Source organism: Lagenorhynchus albirostris, chromosome 16 (assembly GCF_949774975.1).
Source record: "Lagenorhynchus albirostris chromosome 16, mLagAlb1.1, whole genome shotgun sequence".
NCBI lineage: Eukaryota > Metazoa > Chordata > Mammalia > Artiodactyla > Delphinidae > Lagenorhynchus > Lagenorhynchus albirostris.
The window spans coordinates 74,636,614-74,660,311 of record NC_083110.1 but is presented as its reverse complement, the minus strand read 5'-3'; the positions used below and the strand labels follow the sequence as shown (position 1 = coordinate 74,660,311).

Sequence of the window (23,698 nt, the reverse complement as noted above, 5' to 3'; positions counted from 1 at the left end):
AAATCCCATCCATCCACAAGTTCTGGCATCTCTAGCTCCAAAATATCCAAAATACTCAAAGCTGCCTATGTTTCTCCTTCTCCACTGTTATCACCTCAGTCCTTGCATCATCAGTGGGCCAGTATCACCCCCAGAGGGGTGAAAATTGGCTCTCAGGAGGCAGAAAAAGAAAACCGTACATATTACAATGGTTCGTGGCCCTCCGAAGACCACAATACGTAAACATATGCACTACATCTATGGTACTGAAATTTCTTGGGGAGGGGCAGGCAATCTGGAATAAAATATCTACAAGGTTCCTGTGGGAGGGCAGGTAAAGGAAGATAATGAAAACAAGGTTGGGAATCCCTGCCCTAGCTCCAGGCACCCCTTCATCTTTCAGGGACCTGCAATGACCTCTCCTCTGACTTCCTGACCTCCAGTCTTTCTCCCTTGCATTCTCCATACAGCAACCAGAGAGGTCCTGTTTCAACACATACCGGCTCACGTCACCTAAATCTGGGTGTCTTACCATGGCCAGCCCTCAAGGCCCTGGTCTGGCTGATCTGACCCCTGCGCACCTCTCGCTCACTCATCAGTCTCCTCCTGTTTCTCTAACACACTAAATTCATTCCTCCCTCACTGTCCCTCTACCTGGATCTTCCCATGCCTGCCTCCTTTTTGTCATTCCAGACTTAGTGCAAATATCACTCCCTTGCTTGACCATCTAATCCAATGGTTCTCAAACCTTAGTGTGTAACAGAATACCCGGAGGGCTCACCCCAAAGTCTGGGGAAGGGCCCAAGACTTAGCATTTCTATCAAGTTCCCATTTGGTGCTCTGCCTGCAGATCTGGGAACCCCACTTTGAGAACCACTGATCTAATCCAAACTAGTCACTCCCTTCTCTGTTCTTGTCAATCACAACACCAGGTTGGTGTCTTTCAGAGCCGTGACATTACCTGAAAGTGTCTGTCTTCCTTCTGTTCCATGTCTGTCTTCCTCACTACAACCTACTTACCAGCTGGAGCAGAAGCCCCAGGGCTTCTGGTGTTATTGGCTGTGTCCCCAGTGCCTCGCACAATGGATTCCCAATAGATATTTATTGAAAGAAAAACATAGATGAGAGAAAGGGAGAGGCAGGAGTTTAACGTATGCTAATTATCCCTGATTTCTGAGCCTTCACTATAAACTTCACAGACTAGCAAACAAAAGGTAGCTATGGTTATTGGCCTGAGGGTAGGCCCTGGTCAGTGCTTCCCACACTTTATCATGAGAGTCACGTGGTCTTCTTATTAAAAACAGATTTTGTGGTCTCACCCCAAGTCTACTGGATCAGACTCTTCAAGGGAGGGGTCAGGAAATGGGGTATTTTAACACGTGATAAGGTGAGCCTGGCAGTCGATCACTATTCACGATGTCCCTGCTGGAAAGACTCACGCTGGGTGTTTATTAAAAACATAGACTCCTTGGCTCCACATCTAGTGATTCTGATGGACCAGGAAGGGGCCTAAGAATTTATATAGTTAACGGACATCCGGGTAAATCTTATGATCTGGGAACTGTGGGAAACACTGTCCCATATGATTTCATTTACTGTCCTTCACACCAACCCCGATCTGTTCCTGCGTTCTTATTTTTTCACTTTTTTTTTTTGCGCTACGCGGGCCTCTCACCGTTGTGGCCTCTTCCATTGCGGAGCACAGGCTCCGGACGCGCAGGCTCAGCGGCCATGGCTCACGGGCCCAGCCGCTCCGCGGCATGTGGGATCTTCCCGGACCGGGGCACGAACCCGTGTCCCCTGCATCGGCAGGCGGATTCTCAACTACTGCGCCACCAGGGAAGCCCTGTTTATGGGTTCTTAAATATAGTTTTAAAGTCACACACACACACACACACACACACACACACAGAGCAGCACTGGAATGAGCCAATCTATCTGAGAATAACTTGTGTAAATAACTGAAACCTCCACGAGGATATCATAGCATTTGGGGCCATAAGGCTCCATCATCATGCCATTAAACTGTCACTCCTCCCCATGCCAGGGGTCAGCTTACATAAAGACCATACCAGCAGGGTTCCCAGTAAGGTCTTTCCTTCAATGTGCCTAAAATTGATCACAGTTTCCCTATAGCAGCTCTCACTTTGGACGTCCCAGTTTCTAATATTGGACCTTTCTTTTGGGTTCTTGGTCCAGAACCTTAGCATCTTCTTAGACTCCATCTCTGCCTGCACCCAGGCCATCCCCAGGTTCTGTAGGTTTGAGACTGAGGAGGACCCTGTGGGCCCTTCCAAGGTACAAGCCCCTCCCTTGTCCCCACTTCTTGTTTGACCTTCCCTGAGTTCCAAAGAGCAGACACAAGAAGTTAATGATTAGGACAATAGAGTCACAGGACTCCTGGTTCCTCCTGAAGGGATATAAATAACAATATCCTGGTGGAGGTTGGTGACTACATGCTGACCACAAGCATGTAGACCCCAGACTGGTTGGAACCAGAAGGTTGATGATTGAGATTCCACGAACATCACCCTGTTACCTTACCACCAACCAATGAAAAAAATGTTCATGAGCTGATCAGACACCCTGCAACCCTTACCCCTAATACTGGCTTTAAAAACCCTTCTCTGAAAGCCATCAGGGAGTTTAGAGCTTTTGAGCATGAGCTGCCTGTTCTCCTTGCTTGGTGCCCTGCGACAAACACTGTTCTTTCCTTCACCACAACCCAGTGTCAGTAGATTGGCTTTGCTGCACGTGGGCAAGCGGACCGGAGTTCAGTTCAGTAACAGGTTCTACCTTGGGGTGATTTCCCAGCCACCATCCTTCTACTACAGGAGCATCCCTTACTGTCCTTCCAGCCTACCTGCTCCAGCACATTAATTCAGGCTCTAAGTTCCCTCATAAACCCTTGTTTAAATACAAACAAGCCAACCACAAAGTACTTCCCCAGCTTCCTGTTACCTGCAGGATAAAATCTCAGTCCCTTCCCTGACCTCCAAGTTCTCAACCTGGCCTCACTTCTCCAACCTTGTTTTTAGTGAACATCCACCACCAGGCCTGGGCTCACTTCCTGCTCTGCTCCAGAGAGGTCCAGTTCAGGAATTCTGCCCCTACCTGGAACGGCATCTACAGCCATCCCCTTTGGTTCAAGTCGCACCCCCACCGACCCCCAGGAGACTCTCCTGTCTAACCCAGCCCCCAGCAAAGGTGTCTTCCTCTGGACCCCAACAGCATGGAGCCCTGGCACTCACGCAGCTCTCTGGCATAATGCAGGGCTTCTCAAGCGCGGTCCCTGGACAAAGCAGCATCAGCGTCACCTGGGAACTCATCAGAAATTCTCATTCTCAGGCCTGGCCCCAGACCTACCAAATCAGAATCTCTAGAGGACGGGTCCGGCGACCTGTGTATTAACCAGCCTTGCAGGTGATCCTGATGCCTGCTCACCTCTGACAGCCAGTGGAGAACAGTTAAGACTTGGCTGTTGAGTTTCCACTCCTCCTTCATGACAAGGGTGCCAGAAATTCACCCATGAATCCCTTAGGGTCACTCCCTGAGAAAGGTCTGTCATCTCTGAAATATCGCCTGGTACCCTCCTTGAGGGAATGAGCAAGTATGATATTGAAGCACAGGAAATGGCCACGATCTGACTTTTTTTTTGTGGTACGCGGGCCTCTCACTGTTGTGGCCTCTCCCGTTGTGGAGCACAGGCTCCGGACGCGCAGGCTTAGCAGCCATGGCTCACGGGCCCAGCCGCTCCGCGGCATGTGGGATCTTCCCGGACCGGGGCACGAACCCGTGTCCCCTGCATCGGCAGGCGGACTCTCAACCACTTGCGCCACCAGGGAAACCCTATCTGACATTTTTTTAACCTACAAAAACAGTAATTTCCTCTGGTGCAACCTAATGGCTTCATTAACTGGGGAAAGGTTGTATGATAAGATCCATTTTGTTCTGAGGGTTTAAAAGGCAAGGGCAGCAGCAGCATAGCACAGGGACATCAGCTCGGTGCTTTGTGATGACCTAGAGGGGTTGGACAGGGAGGGTGGGAGGGAGGCTCAAGGGGGAGGGGATATGGGGACACATGCATGCATATGCTTGATTCACTTTGGTGTACAACAGGATCTAACACAGTATTGTGAAGCAATTATACTCCAATAAAGATCTATTGAAAAAAAAAAAAGGCAAGGGCTGTTGGTATCCAAGGAGGGAAAGGCTCCGGGAGACTGGATAGTGGAGCTGGAACCAGTCCAGTCGCAAGTTTCCAGGGCAGCTGTGCTCGAGGGTGGACATCGCTGAGCAGTGAGAGGTGCAAACTCGGGCGAAGCTTGTCAGAGGAGGGCGGGGTGATACTCTCGCAGGAGCCCAGGGACTTGCGCAGGGTGGGGCACCGGGAAGGCGGGGCACCTGGGAGGCACTGCTCAGCCTCTGCACGGGTTTGGCCAATGCAGGCTAAGTTACAACAGCGACACCGTGTGGCAACTGGAAAGCAAAGCAGCTAAACTGAGGGGACTCCCTACTGGATGAAGAGCTAACCTCTTTGGGGATGTATGAAGCCTGTTCTTGTGTGTTCAGAGGGAAGAGGAGCTTCCAGGGGGAAACGATGGACTTTTTACCACTAGGGCTTTGATGGCATAGTGCTCCAAGCCTCGGTTTCCTCCTCTGGAGAGTAGAGATCACACCTGCGCAGAGGGACAATCTTTGGCAGTATTAACACGCGCCTTTCTCCTTCTATTCTTCCCTTGCCTCCCGGTCCAGCAGGCCCACTGCAGGCCTTTCTGTGTTCTCTCTCTGGAGCTTTTCCAAGTAGAAAACAGAAACAGTTTGAGGGCAATGGGTCTTTCCATCTTTTGTAAAAATCTGTAGTACATCCTTTGAAGAGAAAATGCTAGCTATCCGTTGAGGCAAAAGGAGACCACAAGTGCATTTTAGGATGATGAGGAGAGAGCATGGAAGGGTCCTAGGAAGTAGGGAATGTCCGGGACTCCCTCCCTGCTTCCTGAGCGCGTGCTCAGGCTCACGGGGGAGATGATCCCAGAGGACTGAAGGGAATGACCATGGGCTCCCAGCCTCACCAAAGACCCCCATGTGCCAAGTGTATCGTGAAAGCAGCACAGTCATAGGGCCGGAGAGACAGTGTGGCCTGAGACGTGGACATCTCAGTGGTGATGGGGTGACGAGGGGACAGATGATGGCCTCGATACACCAGGTCAGGAGAGGGGTTCCCAAGGAGTGCTGACATGGGCATTCCCGCCAGCCTGGCCAAGTAAGGACTCAGAATCAGAAATAAATTGATTTAAAGAAAATAAAATTTTATTTTGCAGGCATAGAGCATTTGGCATAGTTTCTAGTGCCCGTCTGCAAAATAAACGTCAAATCCTAATCAAATGCTATCATTGTTGTGGATGCCAAGGGTGGCGTGCCCCACTGAAATAGTACACACGGGACACCATGCTCGCTCTCTCTTCCTGTAAACATCCTGACTCCGGCCTCCTCTTGCTAGTTTCTGAGTTAGTTAGTGCAGGGCCTTGCACAATAGACATGGGCACATTTACGCAGGAGAATCATGTTTTTAACTGTGAACAGGAAGTTGCTTTTTTGAACTTGCTCTTAGAAGGCACCTCATGTGCAATTTGCCTGCCAATGAGAGACAATTCTTCTTCAAGGGAAAGATAATTGATTTAAGCTGAGGAACAAGAAACGAAAGAACTTTGAGCTGCTGTTACTCCCCAGGCCAGCTGGGACACCGGCCCCAAGTAATTCCCAAACCTGTCCAGGAATCCCAGAACCTCACAAGGATGGGGATGGAAGAGCTGGACCTTGGGTCTCAGCCAGCAGTGACTTCGCTTGTGTAGGATTCCAGATCATTAGATTCATATCACCGGGAGCCAGTTTAGACTGTCATCCAGTCTAGTTAGAGCCAAATATTAAACCCTTTGTCCTGCTACCCTGATAGAAAAGTTCATGAAGGTGGAGCAGCCATGGGGTTCTGGGAGGGAAAGGAAGCTCCCATTTTACAAAGAATTGAGATCAAAGGTGCCATTCAAGGCATAGTCTGTGCCTCTCTCCACAAAAAAGAATCCTCTGCCCCGCAGGATCAGCATTGCCCTAAAGAAATCCAGTGTTCATGCCAAGAGGTTCAAAGAGCCTCTCCTCTGGAAACCGCATTAACTGAAGACCCCCCCCAGAAAATGACACCAGCCGGCGTGGAAATTCCTGCCACCAGGGGCCGCTCTTACTCACCCATGACCCTCAAAGCAAAAAATATCGCTTAAACTCTTGACGTGAAAAGTGATTGCAAAGCGTTTGAGACCTGAAGTCAATGATGGGGGATTTGGGGGGCGGGGTGTGTACCACTCAATTTTGCATTTTTGCTCCTTGAAGCTTTTGTTCATTTGTTCCTTTAAGGCCTGTAACTACAGCCTCCCAGACGCTGGGCTTCAATTTATTTGTTCAGGAGGGTTTTTCTGACCAGATCATGTGCTGAACCCACAGGCAATTATTAATTGACACCAGTGTTCCTGACCAGTGTCCGTTCTGGGGACAGAATGTTCACCTCTGCTCACCCTCTGCTTGTGACTGACCCCAAAACTGTGGCTGCTGAACACTACGTGGGGAGAGTCGATTGGATTCCTTCCCAGTAGCCCTAGCGGGGAAATCAGGACCTGACTGCGGGTCGAGACGAGGGACTACTGACCAGTGGGCCGCACCTGCACTGGCCACGTTCCACTGTGGCGGTGTGGCCCTGTTGATTTCTGAAATTCATGCACAGTCTCCCTGAGACTCAGCGATTGTTCTTTGAATCCTCTGTCTCATCCTCCGGCGCCCACCTCGGCTTCCGTGCTAGAATACAGACCCCAACTTTGCCACAGATTAGTCACCCCTGTTAAGCCCCTTGGCAGCCTTGACCTTGTTTATTGTAAATTCTGACAATGAGGATAAAAGACCTGGCGTGCTGTGGAATGGAAGCCTATCATTACCAATTCCATCCCTGGGCAGGAAAACATTACTTTTCCCATCATGCATCTAGGCAATCACAAAGAGGTCTAGGAACCACAGCCTGGAGCACCTCACCACCAAGGACCACATCATGGATTTTAGGGTAAATTTTCCAAAGTAAATAGAGCAAAACAAACTCTGAACAGGCAGCAAGCTGGCCATGCCTTGGGCTGGGTCAGTCCTCCAGACCTGGTCCTACCTGGGCAGATCTCTGCGGTCATTGCTTCTGGACTTCTCCTCCGGCTTCGTTTCTGCACTCTGACCATTCCCAGGCCGTTCCACGGATCCTGGACTCCGAGCCAAAGAAGTCCTCTGAGCGACAAGAAAGAGAAATTGGAAAGAAAATCAAACAAGAGTCTTTGAAAACACAGAGACTTTATCAATGGTCCACTGACCACAACATTCCAAGGGCCAGGTTTCTGGTTTGCTTTACCGCCCATCTGAGCACCAACTCTGTGCCAGGCGCCGAGCAAGGCTTTGGGGATACACGGTGGGCAAAGCGACCGTGGCCCCTGCTCCCACCCAATGGAGGAGAAACACAGTAAACCAGAGATCTCCAGCTGAGTAGGTTAACTGTTTTAGTAAGAAACTGAGACTAGGAAACACATTATACTTTGGGGGTCGTCTGCTCCCTGGAGAAAGTGGGATATTGAATCTGAGATCTTAAAGTGTCTCATCTGGGGCACTGCCTAGATGAAAACACACTTCCTTCCCCTGCCTCATGCTTTTGCACACCAGAATTCAGCTGGAAACCTTAAAAAAAAAAAAAAACTGAAGGAAGAAAATGAGGGACCCTGGAAACCTTAGGGCCCCTCACTGAGGTCCTGACCATTCTGAGAGTTGGTCGTCTTTTCTTAAACCCCCGCAATAAGCTTGTCTGCTGTTCAGTTGATTTTTAAAATCAAGATGCAAACATTTAGAGCACAGTCAAAACTTCAAATCACAGGACAGAAAGAGATGAGATGTTTTTAAAACTCAATTTAAATTGTGCTCATTTAAGTCAGATACAAATATCAGAAATGGGGAAAGGACTTTTAGGAACCCCCAGAAGTATTCCCCAAAGCAGTGGTTGTCTTTTTTTTTTTTTTTTTGCGGTACGTGGGCCTCTCACTGCTGTGGCCTCTTCAGTTGCGGAGCACAGGCTCCGGACGCACAGGCTCAGCGGCCATGGCTCACGGGCCCAGCTGCTCCGCGGCATGTGGGATCCCCCCGGACCAGGGCACCAACCCGTGTCCCCTGAATCTGCAGGTGGACTCCCAACCACTGCGCCACCAGGGAAGCCCCGCGGTTGTCTTTTATTTGTCTTCCCAGCAGTGTTCCTGAACCCCCCTCCCTGAAACAACACACACATCTTTCTTTCGGGCCAGATCTGCCTTCTTCTAGAGACCTGTTCCACGCATACCCTCCATCCCTGAGGTTCTCACGGAAACGCCAGCCTACTGCTCCACACCCCTGCCTATCGGGATGCACACAAGACTCAAATTAAGAACAGGCCCTTCCTCAGGACTCCCAAAGAACAAGAGGGACGGAAATCTGGTGGCTGGTTCTGTAGAATATGAATGCAAGGGTTACTGGCAGTCTGTCCCTAGCCATTGTGGAGGCCGGCAGCCTGTAGCAGGAGAGCCGAGCCAGCAGGTAGAGAAAAGCCGAGATGAGATGCTTCCCCACCTGGTGCATTTCTCTGAACAGCTGACTGTTTGTGTTCACCCAGCTGTGTCCAGAGGGAAAATATAAAAGATGCTTCAGCTCTCAGGGACCCATATATTCCAGTGCTAACAGGAATACCACAATTAGAAAAATCTTCATTCACTTTTGCTGAGACAGAATGGGGGGAAAATAATAACACAACAATAATAATAGCATCTGTTTACTGAGCATGTACCAGGCGCTGGGCCAGGAGCCTTCTATTCAATCTTCACCACAACCTGATGAGGAAGATGCTATTTGTGTCCCTGTTTTAGAACAGAGGCTTTGAGAGGTTAAGTATTTGGCCAAGATCACACAGCAGTGGAGTCTGGATGGACCTAATTCTCTCTGAGCCCAAAGCCAAGGAAAGGCATCTCTATTCTATGCCTTCAATGGAGGCAAACAACTGGGGTTGGTTCCTCACCTAAGGGGGGCCTGTGGACCCCAGGCTGGCTTGATCTCCATGCTGGCTGAACCCTTCCCTGTAACGAGAGCCGCTGCCCTGTCCTGTGGGCCTCAGTCTCCTGATCTGTGACTCCAGGACAACAATCATCCTCTAGGGCAGTATCAAGACAGTACAAACTTCAAATCACGGTAAATTCAAACTCCAAGTGTTCCTGACTCTTCTGAGGAAGGTCCTTTATCTGTACAATATTACTACCTTGGGGTTCATGGTTTACAATTTTTACTTTGATAACTCCAGAATCACAGCACAGAGTGAGTGACATTTTCATATCAGGGTCCTGAATTTTTAAAATTGTAACCCAGTTCCTACTTGTCTAACTGTCATGCAGGCCTCAGCTCCAAATACCTTCCGCAGCCAGGCTTCCCTTTCAATCACCCCGTTATCTGCAAATAATTTAACAGATAAATCTCCTGCTCTTTATTCCACGATCAAGGTGAAGAAATTCTGGAAACACACTGACATGTCTAACAGCTCAGACAGATGCAAACAACAGATGGAATAGGGGGGCAGATCTTTGCTCTGACTAAACGGGGGAGGGAACCACGTGCTGAACTTCCTCAGGCAAAGGAAGTATAACAAGGGCTCAGATTTGTCTTTGAAGAACGAAATAGGATAGACCTTTCTCACTTTTCAGGGTCGCCTCTCCTTCTAATAAAGAGCTAATCTGCAGTTCTCTCCAGCAAAAACATCCCTGGATGGAGTCAAAATAAAGGCAATAGTACTACCCATGGGAACGGCACGCTGCACTTTGCAAAGTTACTTCACATCCTCTGAGTCTTACAAAATCCCTGTGTGCTAGACAGGCAGGTAAAATAATGCTTTCCATTTTTTCAGATGAGAAACAGAAGGTTAAGTGGCTTGGCCAGGTCTCCGACCTTGAAGTCCAATACTCTTTGCACAGTAATAATGACACCCAACGCCTACATAGCACATTTTCTGGTATAACAATAGTAGCAAACTTATCACTGTAAACACTTTCTATGTGCCACGTACAGGTAACCGCTGCTTTTCATGTTTGCTTTATGTAATTTTTTTATTACAAAAGACCTGTACCTGTTTTCCTTAACCAAAAGAGATCCCAAGAGGATTTTTGCTTTTATGAAAAGAGGCAAAAAGCAAAAACAGCATTCAGTGTTTGTTTGGCAGCAAAGCCGGTATGGAGGCAGCGAGAACCCCCAGCAGCAGCAAGAGGGGCCCCGCCAAGCTCCTTCCCCGGGAACCACACTCAGCATCACAGCATCAAGTCGCCATAGCTTTGAAATGTGCCTGTGAGCGTCTGTGCTTTATTCAATTTATTCTGTGCATCCATTAGCAAGAAATGTCCTAAGGTAATCGCTTCTTTGCTTTAAGCCATTTCAGCTTACAAAAGGTTTCCTAAGAATGCTCTACTTTCAGATAGCAGGTAGCTGGGGAAATCTGTACTATTCATTTAAGTGTTTAACATATTTCTAAACTCCTTCAATTCTTACAACAATCCTATTTTACTGATAAGATCACAGCACAGAGAGGTTAAGCCACTTGCCCGAAATCACACAGCTTGGAAGTGGTGAAGCCAGGACTTGGACCCAGACGGTTTGGCTCTAGAATCTGTGCCCTTGACCCCTCCCTACTTTATGCTGCCTCACAAAGCAGTGGAAATAGTTGCCTCTGATTCCTGCCATCTTCCTGCTAAAAGAACTGGACGTTTATGAACAATGTGATACAGAGGCCTAGAGTCAATGCCTAGAATAGCCCTGGCACAGACAGGCATTCTAGAAATACTTGTTGAATGTATGAAAAGTAGATTATTCCCGTTTAGTCTGGTAACCACTTCTGCAAATCGAGAGAAGCACACTCAGTCCTTGGAGCTCTTGCTTCTGCCACATTTCCTACAGTGTCTTTGAGTCCACCCCCACCCCCACCCCCCTCCACCCCCACCCCCCCACCCCCCACCCCCGCCAACCCCTGTCCAGTTTCCCCATCCTAGCAACAGTACTAAGCCCTGTTGTTTACAGGATCCCAAGGGGTCTGCTGTGTCAACAGGTGTCACTACAAATAGCGTACATTTCTAAAGTTACCCCTTACACTGCTAAATAGCAGCCTGGAAAAAAAAATCGGCAGTCCTCCACGTGACAAACTGACTTTTCAAACCCCTTCTTCAAATCTTTCCTTTGCTGCCACTGCTTGAGTAAACAAACAGTCTTTCTTTGGCTCAGGAATACTCCAGCGCCCTGGGTTTATTTTAAAGCAATTTTCAAACAGTTGCAGCAACTTTCCAGTCCTGGAAAATACACTTTATCAAGAGCTAAAGTGTTTCCTCATTAAAAAAGAAAAATTCCCCAGACCTTACCTCTTAAATGTGCCCCACCTCTCTAGACCACTGCTTACCGGTCATGCCAATAAAGAGATTTAATGAACATGGTTAGATCAGGCCCAGAGTGTCTTGCCAAGTCGCCCACTCTTGGAATGAACTTCTTGGGAGCAGTGTGACTGCAGGTGAATGATGGGAAGTAGACCAAAGGTCATCCCCATGGCATTAGGAGTCGGATTTCAGAAACAACTACCAGGCTGCCAAACATGGAGGACGAACACATGCTCTGTGCTCGAGCCAGTGGGCTGCCCACCCTCCCTGCCAAGGGAAGGCAAATGCTTAGGCCAGTTCTGCTAGATCATCCCAAACATTTCTTCACCTCCCGAGCTCTCCTCACAGGTGCTTTGTCAGGCCAAGAAGGGGGAGGCTCCAAGGTGGAATTTTAGGCTTCCCCAAATGGAACGGTTTCTCACGTAACGTGGTATGACGTGGTAGGAAAAATGAACAAGCTTTGGAGTCAGTGAGAGCTGGGTTTGAAGCCCCACTCTTCCTTTAGAAGATGGAGAAAATAAGAGAATTGAGTTTGCACTGGGGTTTGGGTGATGCTGCCTCATGTTCAGGAAGGGCTTGGTCTAGGCTTTAGGTTGACACAAGATTTTAAAAGACATGGTATAAGATACTAACTTTAGGGGAAGCTGGGGGAGGAGTAGGGGAATTCTCTGGACTATCTTTGCAACTTTTCTGTAAATCTGAAAATATTCCCAAATAAAAGGTTTAATTAGAATAAAAGAGTCATGGTTCCTACCCTCATGGAACTTAGAGTTTAGTGAATGAATGAGAGAGAACATTCAATAAATGATATCTACCTTCCCTTCCTCAAAAGCATCGGCATTGAAAGTGGTGGGAATCACCCTCAAAGGACCCAGGAACCTCAGAGATGCCAGAGTTGACATGTTCTGACGTCTGGAGTTTGTGGGGAAAGGAAAACCTCTGAGACTTCAAAACCACTCTTAATATTAACATCCTGTATGTATTTAATATTTTAGAAGCAATATGGTTTAAAGAGGGCTGGATAAGTTCAGAAAACCCAAATCATTTCACCTTTTGGAGCCTACTTATTTATTTTTTCTTTCTTTTTTTTGTTTTTGTTTTCTTTTGGCCACGCCTCGTAGCTTGCGGGATCTCAGTTCCCTGACCAGGGATTGAACCCAGACCACAGCCGTGAAAGCGCCAAGTACCAACCACTGGACCGCCAGGGAATTCCCTGGAGCCTATTTCTTTGTCTATAAAATGGGGACCCCAACCCCTGGCCTGCCTGCCTCAGTGGGCGATTAAAGCAATTTGTCAATATGGCAAAAAACTGTCCAAATGGAACAGAGTCTCTATTCAAAGAGTACAGGTTGTCAGGATGGCCTGTAACATCCTGTGATTTCTTTTACTTGATTGCTCTTGAAATGCAGATATAAACCTTATTTTTTGCTCCTGTAGAATTTTTCTACAACTATTCATTTTCATGCTAAAGCAGCATGAGTCTTGATTCAAGAATAAGGGCGCAGGAAGAGGGAGGGGATATGGGGATATAGGTATACATATAGCTGATTCACTTTGTTATACAGCAGAAACTAACACAACATTGCAAAGCAATTATACTCCAATAAAGATGTTAAAAAAAGGAAAAAGAATAAGGGTGCAGGAAGCTAGGTGTAGTGGGTTCAAAGCCAAGCTTTAGTGTTTATTCAGCCATAAGCCTTCTAGTCTCATATCTGGAGAATGGGGGATCGTATTTACAAGGTTGATTTGAAGGTTAAATAAAATAACACATGTGAAGCACAAAACACAAGGCTAGATCACAGTGGACACTCACGTATTCTAGTTATTATGATGATAGAGAAGAAACCGATTCAAAACTCCTTAACCAAGAGCCCCAGTGCCCATCTCAGCTTAAAGCTAAAATAGTTAATCAGATTCTTCAGAAGATGCGTCTGGCCAGACGTGGAGCCAGGCAGTTCACAAACTTCGATAATCACGCCAGCGAAAATTAGCATCAACCCTCCGGGCTGCGCCATCAGACGTCATAATAAAAGAGCTCTCCCCGCTGTCATCAGCATTGAGTTCATGCTGTTTAATTGTCTTTGTTCAATTTCTTTCTCATTAAACACAGTTAAATCATCCCAGGTGCCCACCTACTGCCTGTAGAATATTAGAGGATGCTGTATCTGCCGGCACTGGTCTGAGGCTGTCGTAATGCTGAGTTCCTTGGGTTCCTCAGGAAATAGAGAAACTACCGCCAAGCTGAACGTGGGACCCCAAGCATCTGTAGATTTAAACAACCTATGCACATATTCAGGGGACGTTTATCTAGAAGCAAAATGAAATCACACAGTGCCTAAGGTTTTCTACAGACCTCAGCCTGCAGAAACATGCCCAGGGACGGCTCACTCAGAACAGATTCTCCTGTCCTCCTGGTCCTCTGTCCCTTGGATGTCAGAGAAGTCCACAGTCTGAAACCACAGTGCTGAGGTCGCCTTCAGGGACGAACCTCAGGCCCAGCTGTCTCTTTAACACTGAGCAGGAACCAGAAAGACCTGCCCTGATGAGGTCCGAGCTGCAGGGGGTGCCGCACCCAGTGACCTGCCCTCAGCCGTCCTGATCTCCCTCTGGTTTCCTGCTCGTCCTTCAGCTCCCCCAAAGCGCCTTCTCGGACACCCAGTGCCACGTCAGGTGTCTTTGCGTCTGTATTCTTGCTTCACAGCATTAACCACACTTTCAATAGTTGAAAATCCTCCCCGCCCCACCCCGGGACTCAAACTACAGAAACGTCAAGACAATGGAATTGCTTTAAAAGAGTTTTTTTTAATGATCATGTATTTTAAAGTCAGGCCATTATAGTAATAGGATTGACTGTCTTTCTTTCCCTCTCCACACTGTCAGAGCCGTAAACAGGTATCATGACAACCCAATGGCCAAGGGGAAGTTCAGAGGTGGTGAAGCAGCCACCGAAGGATAGGTGTTGCCCTTGTGCTCTGGAATCCATGTGCTCAGAGCTCAGGTGCCCTCTGGACGGCTACCCAGAACCGAGCACTCAGGCAAGAACACTGAACCACTGTCATGCCCACTTTCAGGATGGGGATGTGGGCTGACACGTCCCTTTTCACCTTATTTCACGTCCCTTGCATAAATCCATGCAAGTCACGATGCATGAAATCCCAGAAAGCGCTCATGAAACCTCTCATTACTATGTCACCTCCGCCTCTGTTCCAAAGAGGACACACAAGCTAGGACCCTGACACTCCCAGAGACAGCTCAGGCTCCCCTTGGCTCAGTGCTCGTCTACTGACCTCTCACTGGACTGTGCCCTCCCATGCCCAAGCCAGTCACCCTCCACAGCCTTGGTTACACATAAGACTTTCTTCTCATTTGCAGCCAACATATATGATGCCTTCAGGAAGAGAAATCACCAGGAAGGAAAGGCCTGGGGTTTGGCTGTGAGTCACTGCTGTGCATTCTAGTAACTGAGGCTGCTCTGTGCTCCCTGAGAGAAGCCTGCCGGCCAGGAGACCTCCGTGAGTCAGTCAGTGGAGGGAAGCAGCAGGAGTAACAAGTAGGACCCAGCATGCAGCAACAGGCATCCACGAGGGGGTGGGTCTGAGGTCAAAAGGCCTCAGTCGCTAAGGAACCTCCAATAAATGGATGGAGTTGGTCCAGCCTGCGTGTGTGAATTTCCCCCTCAATGACTCCTCTTCCCTTGGCAATACAGACAAGAAACCAAGGCCACGCTACTAAATTTCAGTTTAAATAGAGTTTGCGCTGATGAAAGTAGAAATAACTGTGACTTGTCAGCAGGATCCAGATATAGGACTATTGTGATGTTACTAAACTTGACTTCTTAAGGTAAAATTGGTCATTAATTAATTCGACAAATCCGTTGCTGCCAAAAAATTTCAAAAGCAAAAATCATTAAAGCTAATTTGCTGGCCCACTGCCAAGAAACTATGACGAGAGGTCCTACCATGCCTCGTACCCTGGCTTCAGGGCCCAGTCTCCCCAAGTATCTGTTATCCCCCCAACTTCCATGCTTAGGACACCCCCTTCCTCATCTGACCTCATTTCCACCCCCGCACACATGCACCCCTTTCTCTGCACCCTTATCAGCCATGGGAAGAGAGCTCCCTCAGCTCCTCCCCCACCCCCCCTCGATTCTGAGGGGTATCAGCTTCTGTCTTCCCTCCCCCAGTCCACAGTGGTGGAAATGTCTCTCCTCTAAGCCCACTTCTGCTCCAGTCCCATTCCCTCGCAAACGTTCAAGGTCAGCCTTCCTTCAGTTGACCCTTCTCTCATCCGTCTTCCAATGATTCCCTGCCTCTCTCCCTCAAGCCCCTCACCATGCAGGCATCTAGTATCTTCAGTCTTTAATTAAAGCTTCCATGCAACTCTCTCCACTAGCTACTGTCCCAATATTCTGCTCCCTTTCTTAGGAAAACTTCTTGGATGATGTACACACCTCTCTCTACTTCCTTATCTCCATTTCCCTCATCATTCCTTCCCCATGCAACCCGCGTCACTGTTATTCCACCGCAACTGTGCTTGTCAGGGGCCTGCAGGGCAATATGAAGTTTTCCTGGTCACCAATGGCTGCCATATTGTCAAATCGGTGGACAGGTGTCTGCTCCTTATAGCCCAGGAGCATCTGATGCCACTGTACACTCTCTGTTTCTTGATACTCTCATGATCTCTTAGGTCCCTCATTTTCCCTTGTCTTCAGCCAGCTCCAACTCCTTCAAAGATTTTCCCACACTTCCCCCTGGGCTTATGTCTAAATGTTGGAGCATCTCAGGAATTAGACCTGGGTCCCCTTTTCCAACTCTCTTACTCTCTCCCAGGTGGTCTCATCCAGTCACATGGGTTTAAATACCTGTGCTGATGACTCAAATATACATCTCAAGTCCCATCTGTTGTGTATCTAAATACCTATTAGATCTCTTCATTGCAGCTCCCAATAGGCATTCAGAGGGGTTTTATGACCAAACCAGAACCTTTGATGCTCTCCCTTCCCCCTAAATTTTCCCCTCCTCCAATCCTCCCCATCTCAGGAAATGACATTCCCATCTACTCAGTGGCTCAGGCCCAACACCTAGGGTTCATTCTTGAGTCTGCTCTTTTCCCTACCACCAAATTCAATCCACCATTAAGTCTCTTCTCTCTGCCTTCAAAATATATCCCCAGTCCAGTAACCCCCTTCCCTGCCACCTCATTCCAAGCCATAATCATCTATCTTTTGACTTCTAAATAGCATCTTAACTAATGTCCCTCCTCTGCCTCTGCCCCCTGCCCCCTAAAGACCGTTCTCAACGAAGCAATCACAACCCTCTCAGTTCATATCATTCCTCTGCTGAAAACTCTCCGGAGTACTTTCTCAGAGTAATCTGAGAAGCTGGCTTCTGGGCTATAGTCCTCAGTTTGGCTCAAATAAAACTCCTTTCTATTCTTATTATTGATTGTTTTGAGTATTTTCATCAACAGCACCAAGCAGACCTTCTGGCAGCCACCCTTGGGGTGGAGCCGCTCTTTCCTTAAGGCGAGGAACACATCGTGGGTGACTAACACTCCTCTTCCTCCTGGGTGTGCCAGGATTTCACAGCAAGTCACATTTTATTGCCTCACCCTGACCACACCCACAGCACACACCAACCTTGACGTTGTCTCCAGGAAACAGCTCCATGAAAGGGATGCATAGCTCCCAATTTGCCCTCCTGTCCAACCGACAGCAAACACTTTGAGCAGGGCTAAAACTAGGGGACTCACAGCCAGCTGTGTTATGCACAACGACACTGGCGGCACTTGGGGAATCAATCTTCCTTACGACAGATCAGTTTTGCCCACTGGTGGCGAAGGCAGGGGCGGCGGGGGGCGGGGGGGAGGCGCCATCCCATGCTCAGCTTCCGTCCAGGACAAAGGAAATCAAAGTAGAAATGTTTGGAAAGGTAAGTATTAGCAGCTGCGTTACCTTGAACACATAAGCCTAATTCAGCATCTCAAAGCATATCAAACGAGCCAGGTCTTGGGTAGACACGCCAAAATGTTAGTTTTAAAAATCCAAACATATATTGAAGATTTCTACTGTGTTTTATCACTTATTTGAGGTAGCTGGGAGGAGGCGATGGGAGAAGGAGGAAGAGGAGAAAAACTAAGAATGCAAACGAACACAGCACACACGCCAAAAGCCTGCAACCATCTAGAAGGTAGGAAGGGGGCTGACAGCAAGCCACGCATAGCACGTCTCCCAGTACCTGCAGAGGTTCAGGGTTTGGAGGCCAAAGGATGACGTTATTCAAGCCGGAGTCCTCTTGCTGAAAGCAAAGTGTCTTGCTGTTAGGACAGGCCACAGTGAACTGTATCTCCCCCGAGTACCAGAGCGAGAGCCTAACCTGCTGGGGGTGCTCCTACCTCCCCCACGGCTACCCAGGGGAAATCAGACAACAGAGGGAGAGGAACCTGAAGCCCGAGGGTGTATGAAGGAGGCAAGGGCCCGGACTCGGCAGGCTTGTCTCTCATCCTTTGCAACAGTGACATGGCTGGTTCTCAACACCTGGTCCTTAATCTGTGAACAGAGGTTCATTCAGACCTGCACCTTTCCTTCCAAGAGTTCACTTGTAGGCAGGTTGCAGGCACCTCCAAGTGCATCTTCGCAGAGAAAAAGCTTCTGAGAGAGAGGGCTGGGAGCATGGGTGGGATGGGGGAGGGGGTGGAGGCAGAGAAACTAGTTTGCAGGTGTCTGCAAGTGAGCCAGGTGTGGGGTAATAGGGTTATGACAATGGGGATGTGGAGGAAAAAAGCTGTAAAAAAAAACTTCATGGATATGTGCTACATTTTTGTCTTTTGAGAAAGTGCTCTAAAGCCATGCTAATGGGACCATCATCAGCCAGGGCCCACCTTTCCCCTACAGGTATGGGGATGTGGCTCAGGCTGGCTAATCAAAGTGTCCCACATTTGGGGACACAGTGATTGATTCAAGAGAGGGCACATGACAGATCAGGGCCCATCAGATTCCTTAGAGAGAGCTAATCAGAGGCCGGGCCATTAGCTGGAAGAAGCGTGGAGCTGCCTGTGGGCCTGGGGCACCTCTCTAAGGACTAGGGCATCATGGAGGAAAGCAGAGTGACATCCAGGGAGGAGAGATCTCCAGCGTCATCTTTTGACCCTTTGGACTCAGTAACTTACTACAGCTAAACCCTCTCCGCGGACTTCTCAATTCTATAAACCAGACGAGCCCCTTCTCTGCTTGTGGCCATTGGAGATGGGCTTCTGTCTCTCGCAATTGAAAACAGTCCTGATTAAACCGAAATTTGGAAAGTTAAATGGCCAGTCCATTAATCAATCAATCAATCATAGAGTGGTTTATTAAATATGGAGAATGGGAATGGGTGGAGTTAGAGGTGACCCCCAGGTTTCTGTCTTGAATGGTAGGATAGGGCCTGGTACCCAAGAGGGGGAATACAGAAGGAGAGGATCAGTTGAGCTCAGGTTTGAAGAGCTCAGGGTGACTGCGGGTCATCCAGGCAGAGATATCCGGGAGACGTGGAAAGACAGGTTTGGAGCCTCAGTCCCGTGGGGGACCCTGAGTCCTACAGCCAAACGTACTTGTGCTTCATTTCTATTTGTTTCTCCAAGGAAGGCAAACCTTGTTCTGATTCTGGAATCCTAAAGGCACCCCCGTGATGCCCCACTGGGTCATGTTTGGCTGAAGTTGGAGATGTGAAAAATTGTGGTCCGGGAAAACCTCTCCTGTCTGCTCCAGGAGGGGGGAGGGGTGGTCTGGGGAGGGAGGCTAGGGCTGGGAGCTGGCAGGAAATGAGAAATGGGCGTAAGGTATAGTAGGGCAGAGTTTTTAAATCTTTAAGTATTTTTACCTTTCTAATCAATAAAGATCTGAGACACCAAAATATCCATTGCTTGAAAGGATATAGTGAGATGGGCTCTCATATCCTGATGAGAGACATATAAATTGTCATCACCTTTCTGAAATGCATTTTGTATATAGATATATAGCAAGAGCCTTTCAAAAATACTTACCATCCATTTGATGTGCCAATTCGATTTCTGTGCATCTATCCTAAATAAACCGGCCTTCAATTCTGGACAGTGTGGTTTAGTATAGGTAATAGAAAATATAACCTACTTTATTGTCTGTATTCAGGTAGGAGTTCTCAACTTAGGGAAGATACAAAAAGCACTATCTATAAAAAGAAAAACTGATATATTGTACCTGGTAGAAACTTTTCTGTAAAAGATCCTGTTAAGAGGATGAAAAGACAAGCTACCAAAGGGAGAAAATACTTGCAAACCACAATTTGACAAAGGATTAGTATCTAGACTATATAAAAATTCTCAAGATCAACAGTAAGAAAAATCCAGTTAGAAAATGAGCAAAAGACACGCACAGATATTTCACCAAAGCGAATATACGGATGGCAATAAGCATGTGAAAGATGTTCAACATCATTAATCATCAGGGAAATGCAAACTAAAACCATAATGAGACGTCACAACACACACATCAGAATGGCAACACCAAATAGTGACAGTACCAAATGATGACCAGATGCAGAGAAGCTGGATCCCTCATGCACTGCTGGTGGGAATGTAAAATGGTACAGGGATTCTAGCAAACAGTCTGGCAGTTCCTTATAAAACTACACATGCAACTACCATAAGATCCAGCAGCTACACTCTTGGGCTTTATGTCAGAGAAATGAAAACTTATGTTCACAAAAAAACCTGTGCACAAATGTCCATAACAGTTATATTTGTAATAGCCCCAAACTGGAAACAACCCAGATGTCCTTCACTGAGTGAATGGTTCAATGAACTGTAGTACATCTATGCTGGGGAACACTACTCAGCAATAGAAAGGAATGAACTTTTGACACGTGCAACAATCTGGATGAATCTCGAGGAAATCATGCTGAGTGAGAAAAGCCAATTCCAGAAGGTCACCTACTGCATGATGGCATTTATATAACATGGTATAACATTCTCTATCTCATCTCTATGGTGATAGAGAACAAATTAGAAATTGCCAGGGGTTAGGAACGGGGCACGGGAGGGAGGTGGGTGTGGCTGTAAGGGCAACAAAAGGAATACTGTCTCTGGAAATGTTCTGTATCTTGACTGTGTCAATGTCAGTATGGGGGTTGTGATTTTGTACTCTAGTTTTGCAAAATGTTTCCCCTGGGGGAAACTAGGTAAAGGGTATGTGGGATCTCTCTGTATTATTTCTTCCAACAACATGCCAATCTAACCATTATCTCAACATAAAAAGTTTAATTTTAAAAACTTTAAGAGTTTTGGAAATAAAAATATGGGTTTCTGACTTCTCTTGAAGAAATGGAAAGGTCTTGTAACACTGGACCCACATTTCTACTTGGCAACCATCAGCTGGTGTTGATGGTGACTGCCTCCTTTAGACAGTGGGACAGGACACCTCTGTGTGCCACAGTTCCCACCTCTCCCTACACTTTCCCACCCAGTTGTTTAACACAATTACTGTTTCTTGTCTGCCCCTAAAGGTTGGACTTTGCCATCTTTTCTTTTGATGATTCCTGTTTTCCTGCGGGAGGAAAGAAGATTGTAGGGAAGAAAAAAGCAGAGGGAAAAGGAATTGCCTTAGGCTGGCTTTAGGTCGAATTTTCTCATTCAAAGAACTCAATACCATTAATCCAAAATTTCCACTGTATCTCAGATCAATGGGAAAGTGTTTCCCTAATTTTGTTCACCAGCGCATTGAATTGCAACTCTCAAACTTAAAATGGATAACTATAAAATTTGAATTTATTTGAATATCCCAGTATTACACACAATCAAGAAAAGCCTATTCCTCAATTGTGAAAACCTTACCTAACGTGGAAATGATAGTTCACGTTTAATCTGCTCAACATTTATAGATTTTTAAAACCACTTTTTCAGGCCCATGACTTTTTTTGGGGGGAAGGGTATGTATCCATGTAGGTAAGTAGATGGAGTGGGGGGCACAATCCAGGAAAAATGTGCCGAACTCTCATATGTCAATTTCAAAAGCATAGGACAAGAATTAAAACTAGTTTTTCTATATAGTTTATAGTTTATAAAATAGTTTATAAAATTAGGGGGCTTCCCTGGTGGCACAGTGGTTAAGAATCCTCCTACCAATGTAGGGGACACGGGCTCGAGCCCTGGTCCAGGAAGATCCCACATGCCGCAGGGCAACTAAGCCTGTGAGCCACAACTACTGAGACCGTGTGCCACAACTACTGAAGCCCACGCGCCTAGAGCCCGTGCTCTGCAACAAGAGAAGCCACTACAATGAGAAGCCGACGCACCGCAACGAAGAGTAGCCCCTGCTTGCCGCAACTAGAGAAAGTCTGCGCGCAGCAACAAAGACACAACACGGCCAAAAATAAAATTAAAATAAATTAAAAAATAAAATAAAATTAGGGCTAGACTTAATATGAGAATTCTGAAAATGGAATGAAAAATGCCTACATGGATACGAATATGCCCACATGTATCTAGCCACAATCTGAGTTTTAGTTCACTCCTTCCTGGGCAGAGAGGAGATGCTGAAAAAACAGTCTAGTCAATGTCACTCAAGAGACCCGTGTAGGTTAAGGGGAAGCCCCGTGACACCCACCTGGTTGCCCGAGGTGCTGTTCTCGTTGCCCATGGTGATTCAGGGTGCCCAGCGTCCCTTCGGATTTGATCAGTGGTGACTGGAAGAAACAAAAGGGTATATACATCTGTAAAATTGAAGAAGATCTGAGGATTTTTCCACCTGCTCATTTCCCCAAACTCAAAAGCCAGATGATGGGAAGTGTTTATCTCTGCAGTCACAACATGGAAAATTGCTTTTGAAGGGTTTTCCTTTGCGACGTGCCACCCAGCAGTACAGGCTGGTGTTTTATTCCCAGCCTTTATTCCCTCGGGTTGGCAGACACTTCTGTAAGACGAGTTTGTTGCTGAGCCTCTGACCTAACGCCAACGTGCACGTATATGTATACCTACAAACGGAGTGACTAAAGGGGCCCGTTTGCCAAGGACAGCTTGAGGAGCACCGCTGTTGGAGTGTTTTCTGTTTCTAATTGTGTTCGGGTTGGAAATCCAGAGTGTGGCTGGCTGCCCACTGTCGAGGACAGCAGAGCTGGGTGTCCAATGTTAGGAGGCGTGAAATCCACTGCTCTTCAAAAACATGTGGTTTTCATATTTTTTTCTCTAAACACTTGTTTCATCAAATCAGTTTCACTTCTGCACATATTTCAATGAAGGCAGCATGTTTTTCTTGCTGAGGAAAATGCGTAGCTGTAGCCAGACAAGGAATACATAATCATGTAAAGCGGCTTGCTATCTGGACACCCAGAGTCATTTCATTGGGCTTACTTAGTGACGTTGTTTATTAATCGTCATCATAATGAGGATGTTTCCCACACAGCCCACAGAGAAACCCAGGACATCTGCTGACATCGCCAACAGAGTTCCACAAGACCCCATAGCACAGCAGGATCAGGACTCTTTGTTCACTTGATCTAGGTGGAGAAACTAAGTTACAGAAAGCTTATAAATCACAGACTTCTCAGGGACTTCCCTGGCAGTCCAGGGGTTAAGACTCTGCACTTCCAATGTAGGGGGCACAGGTTCCATCCCGGGTTGGGGAACTAATATTCCCGCATGCCACACAGCGTGGCCAAAATATAAAATAAATAAATAAAATAATAGACTTTTCGATACATGCACCCCTATGTTCATTGCAGTGCTATTCACAATAGCCAAGACATGGAAGCTACCTAAATGTCCATCGACAGATGAATGGATAAAGAAGATGTGATACATATGTAGAAAGGAGTACTACTCAGCCATAGAAAAGAACAAAATAATGCCATGTGCAGCAACATGGATGCAACTAGAGATTATCATACTAAGTGAAGTAAGTCAGAAAAAGACCAATACCATATGATATCACTTATATGTGGAACCTAAAATATGCCACAGATGAACCCATCTATGAAACAGACACAGAATCATGGACATAGAGAACAGACTGGTGGTTGCCAAGGGGGAGGGGGTTGGGGGAGGGATGGAGTGGGCGGATGAGGTCAGCAGATATAAGCTATTATATATAGAGTGGATAAACAACAAGGCCCTGCTGTATAGCACAGGGAACCATATTCAGTATCCTATGATAAACCGTAATGGAAAAGCATATTTTAAAAAAGAATATATATATATGTATAACTGAAGCACTTGGTTGTACG

The 23,698-nt window shown here is 47.1% G+C and overlaps 1 protein-coding gene across 11 annotated transcripts in view; it reads right to left on the bottom strand.

Moving 5' to 3' along the window:
• The window catches only part of TACC2 (transforming acidic coiled-coil containing protein 2), a 206,824-nt gene that overhangs the window by 159,999 nt on the left and 23,127 nt on the right, over positions 1-23,698 (bottom strand). For 10 of the 11 annotated variants that reach the window (XM_060125889.1, XM_060125887.1, XM_060125894.1 and 7 more), the window contains exons 2-4: positions 22,084-22,162; positions 17,705-17,764; positions 7,175-7,287 (exon numbers count right to left, since the gene is read on the bottom strand). In XM_060125889.1, coding sequence (XP_059981872.1) covers positions 7,175-7,287; positions 17,705-17,764; positions 22,084-22,116 — 206 coding nt within the window. In that variant the 5' untranslated portion in view covers positions 22,117-22,162. The remainder of the gene's footprint in view (positions 1-7,174; positions 7,288-17,704; positions 17,765-22,083; positions 22,163-23,698) is intronic. The other variant, XM_060125891.1, reaches the window with a different exon arrangement.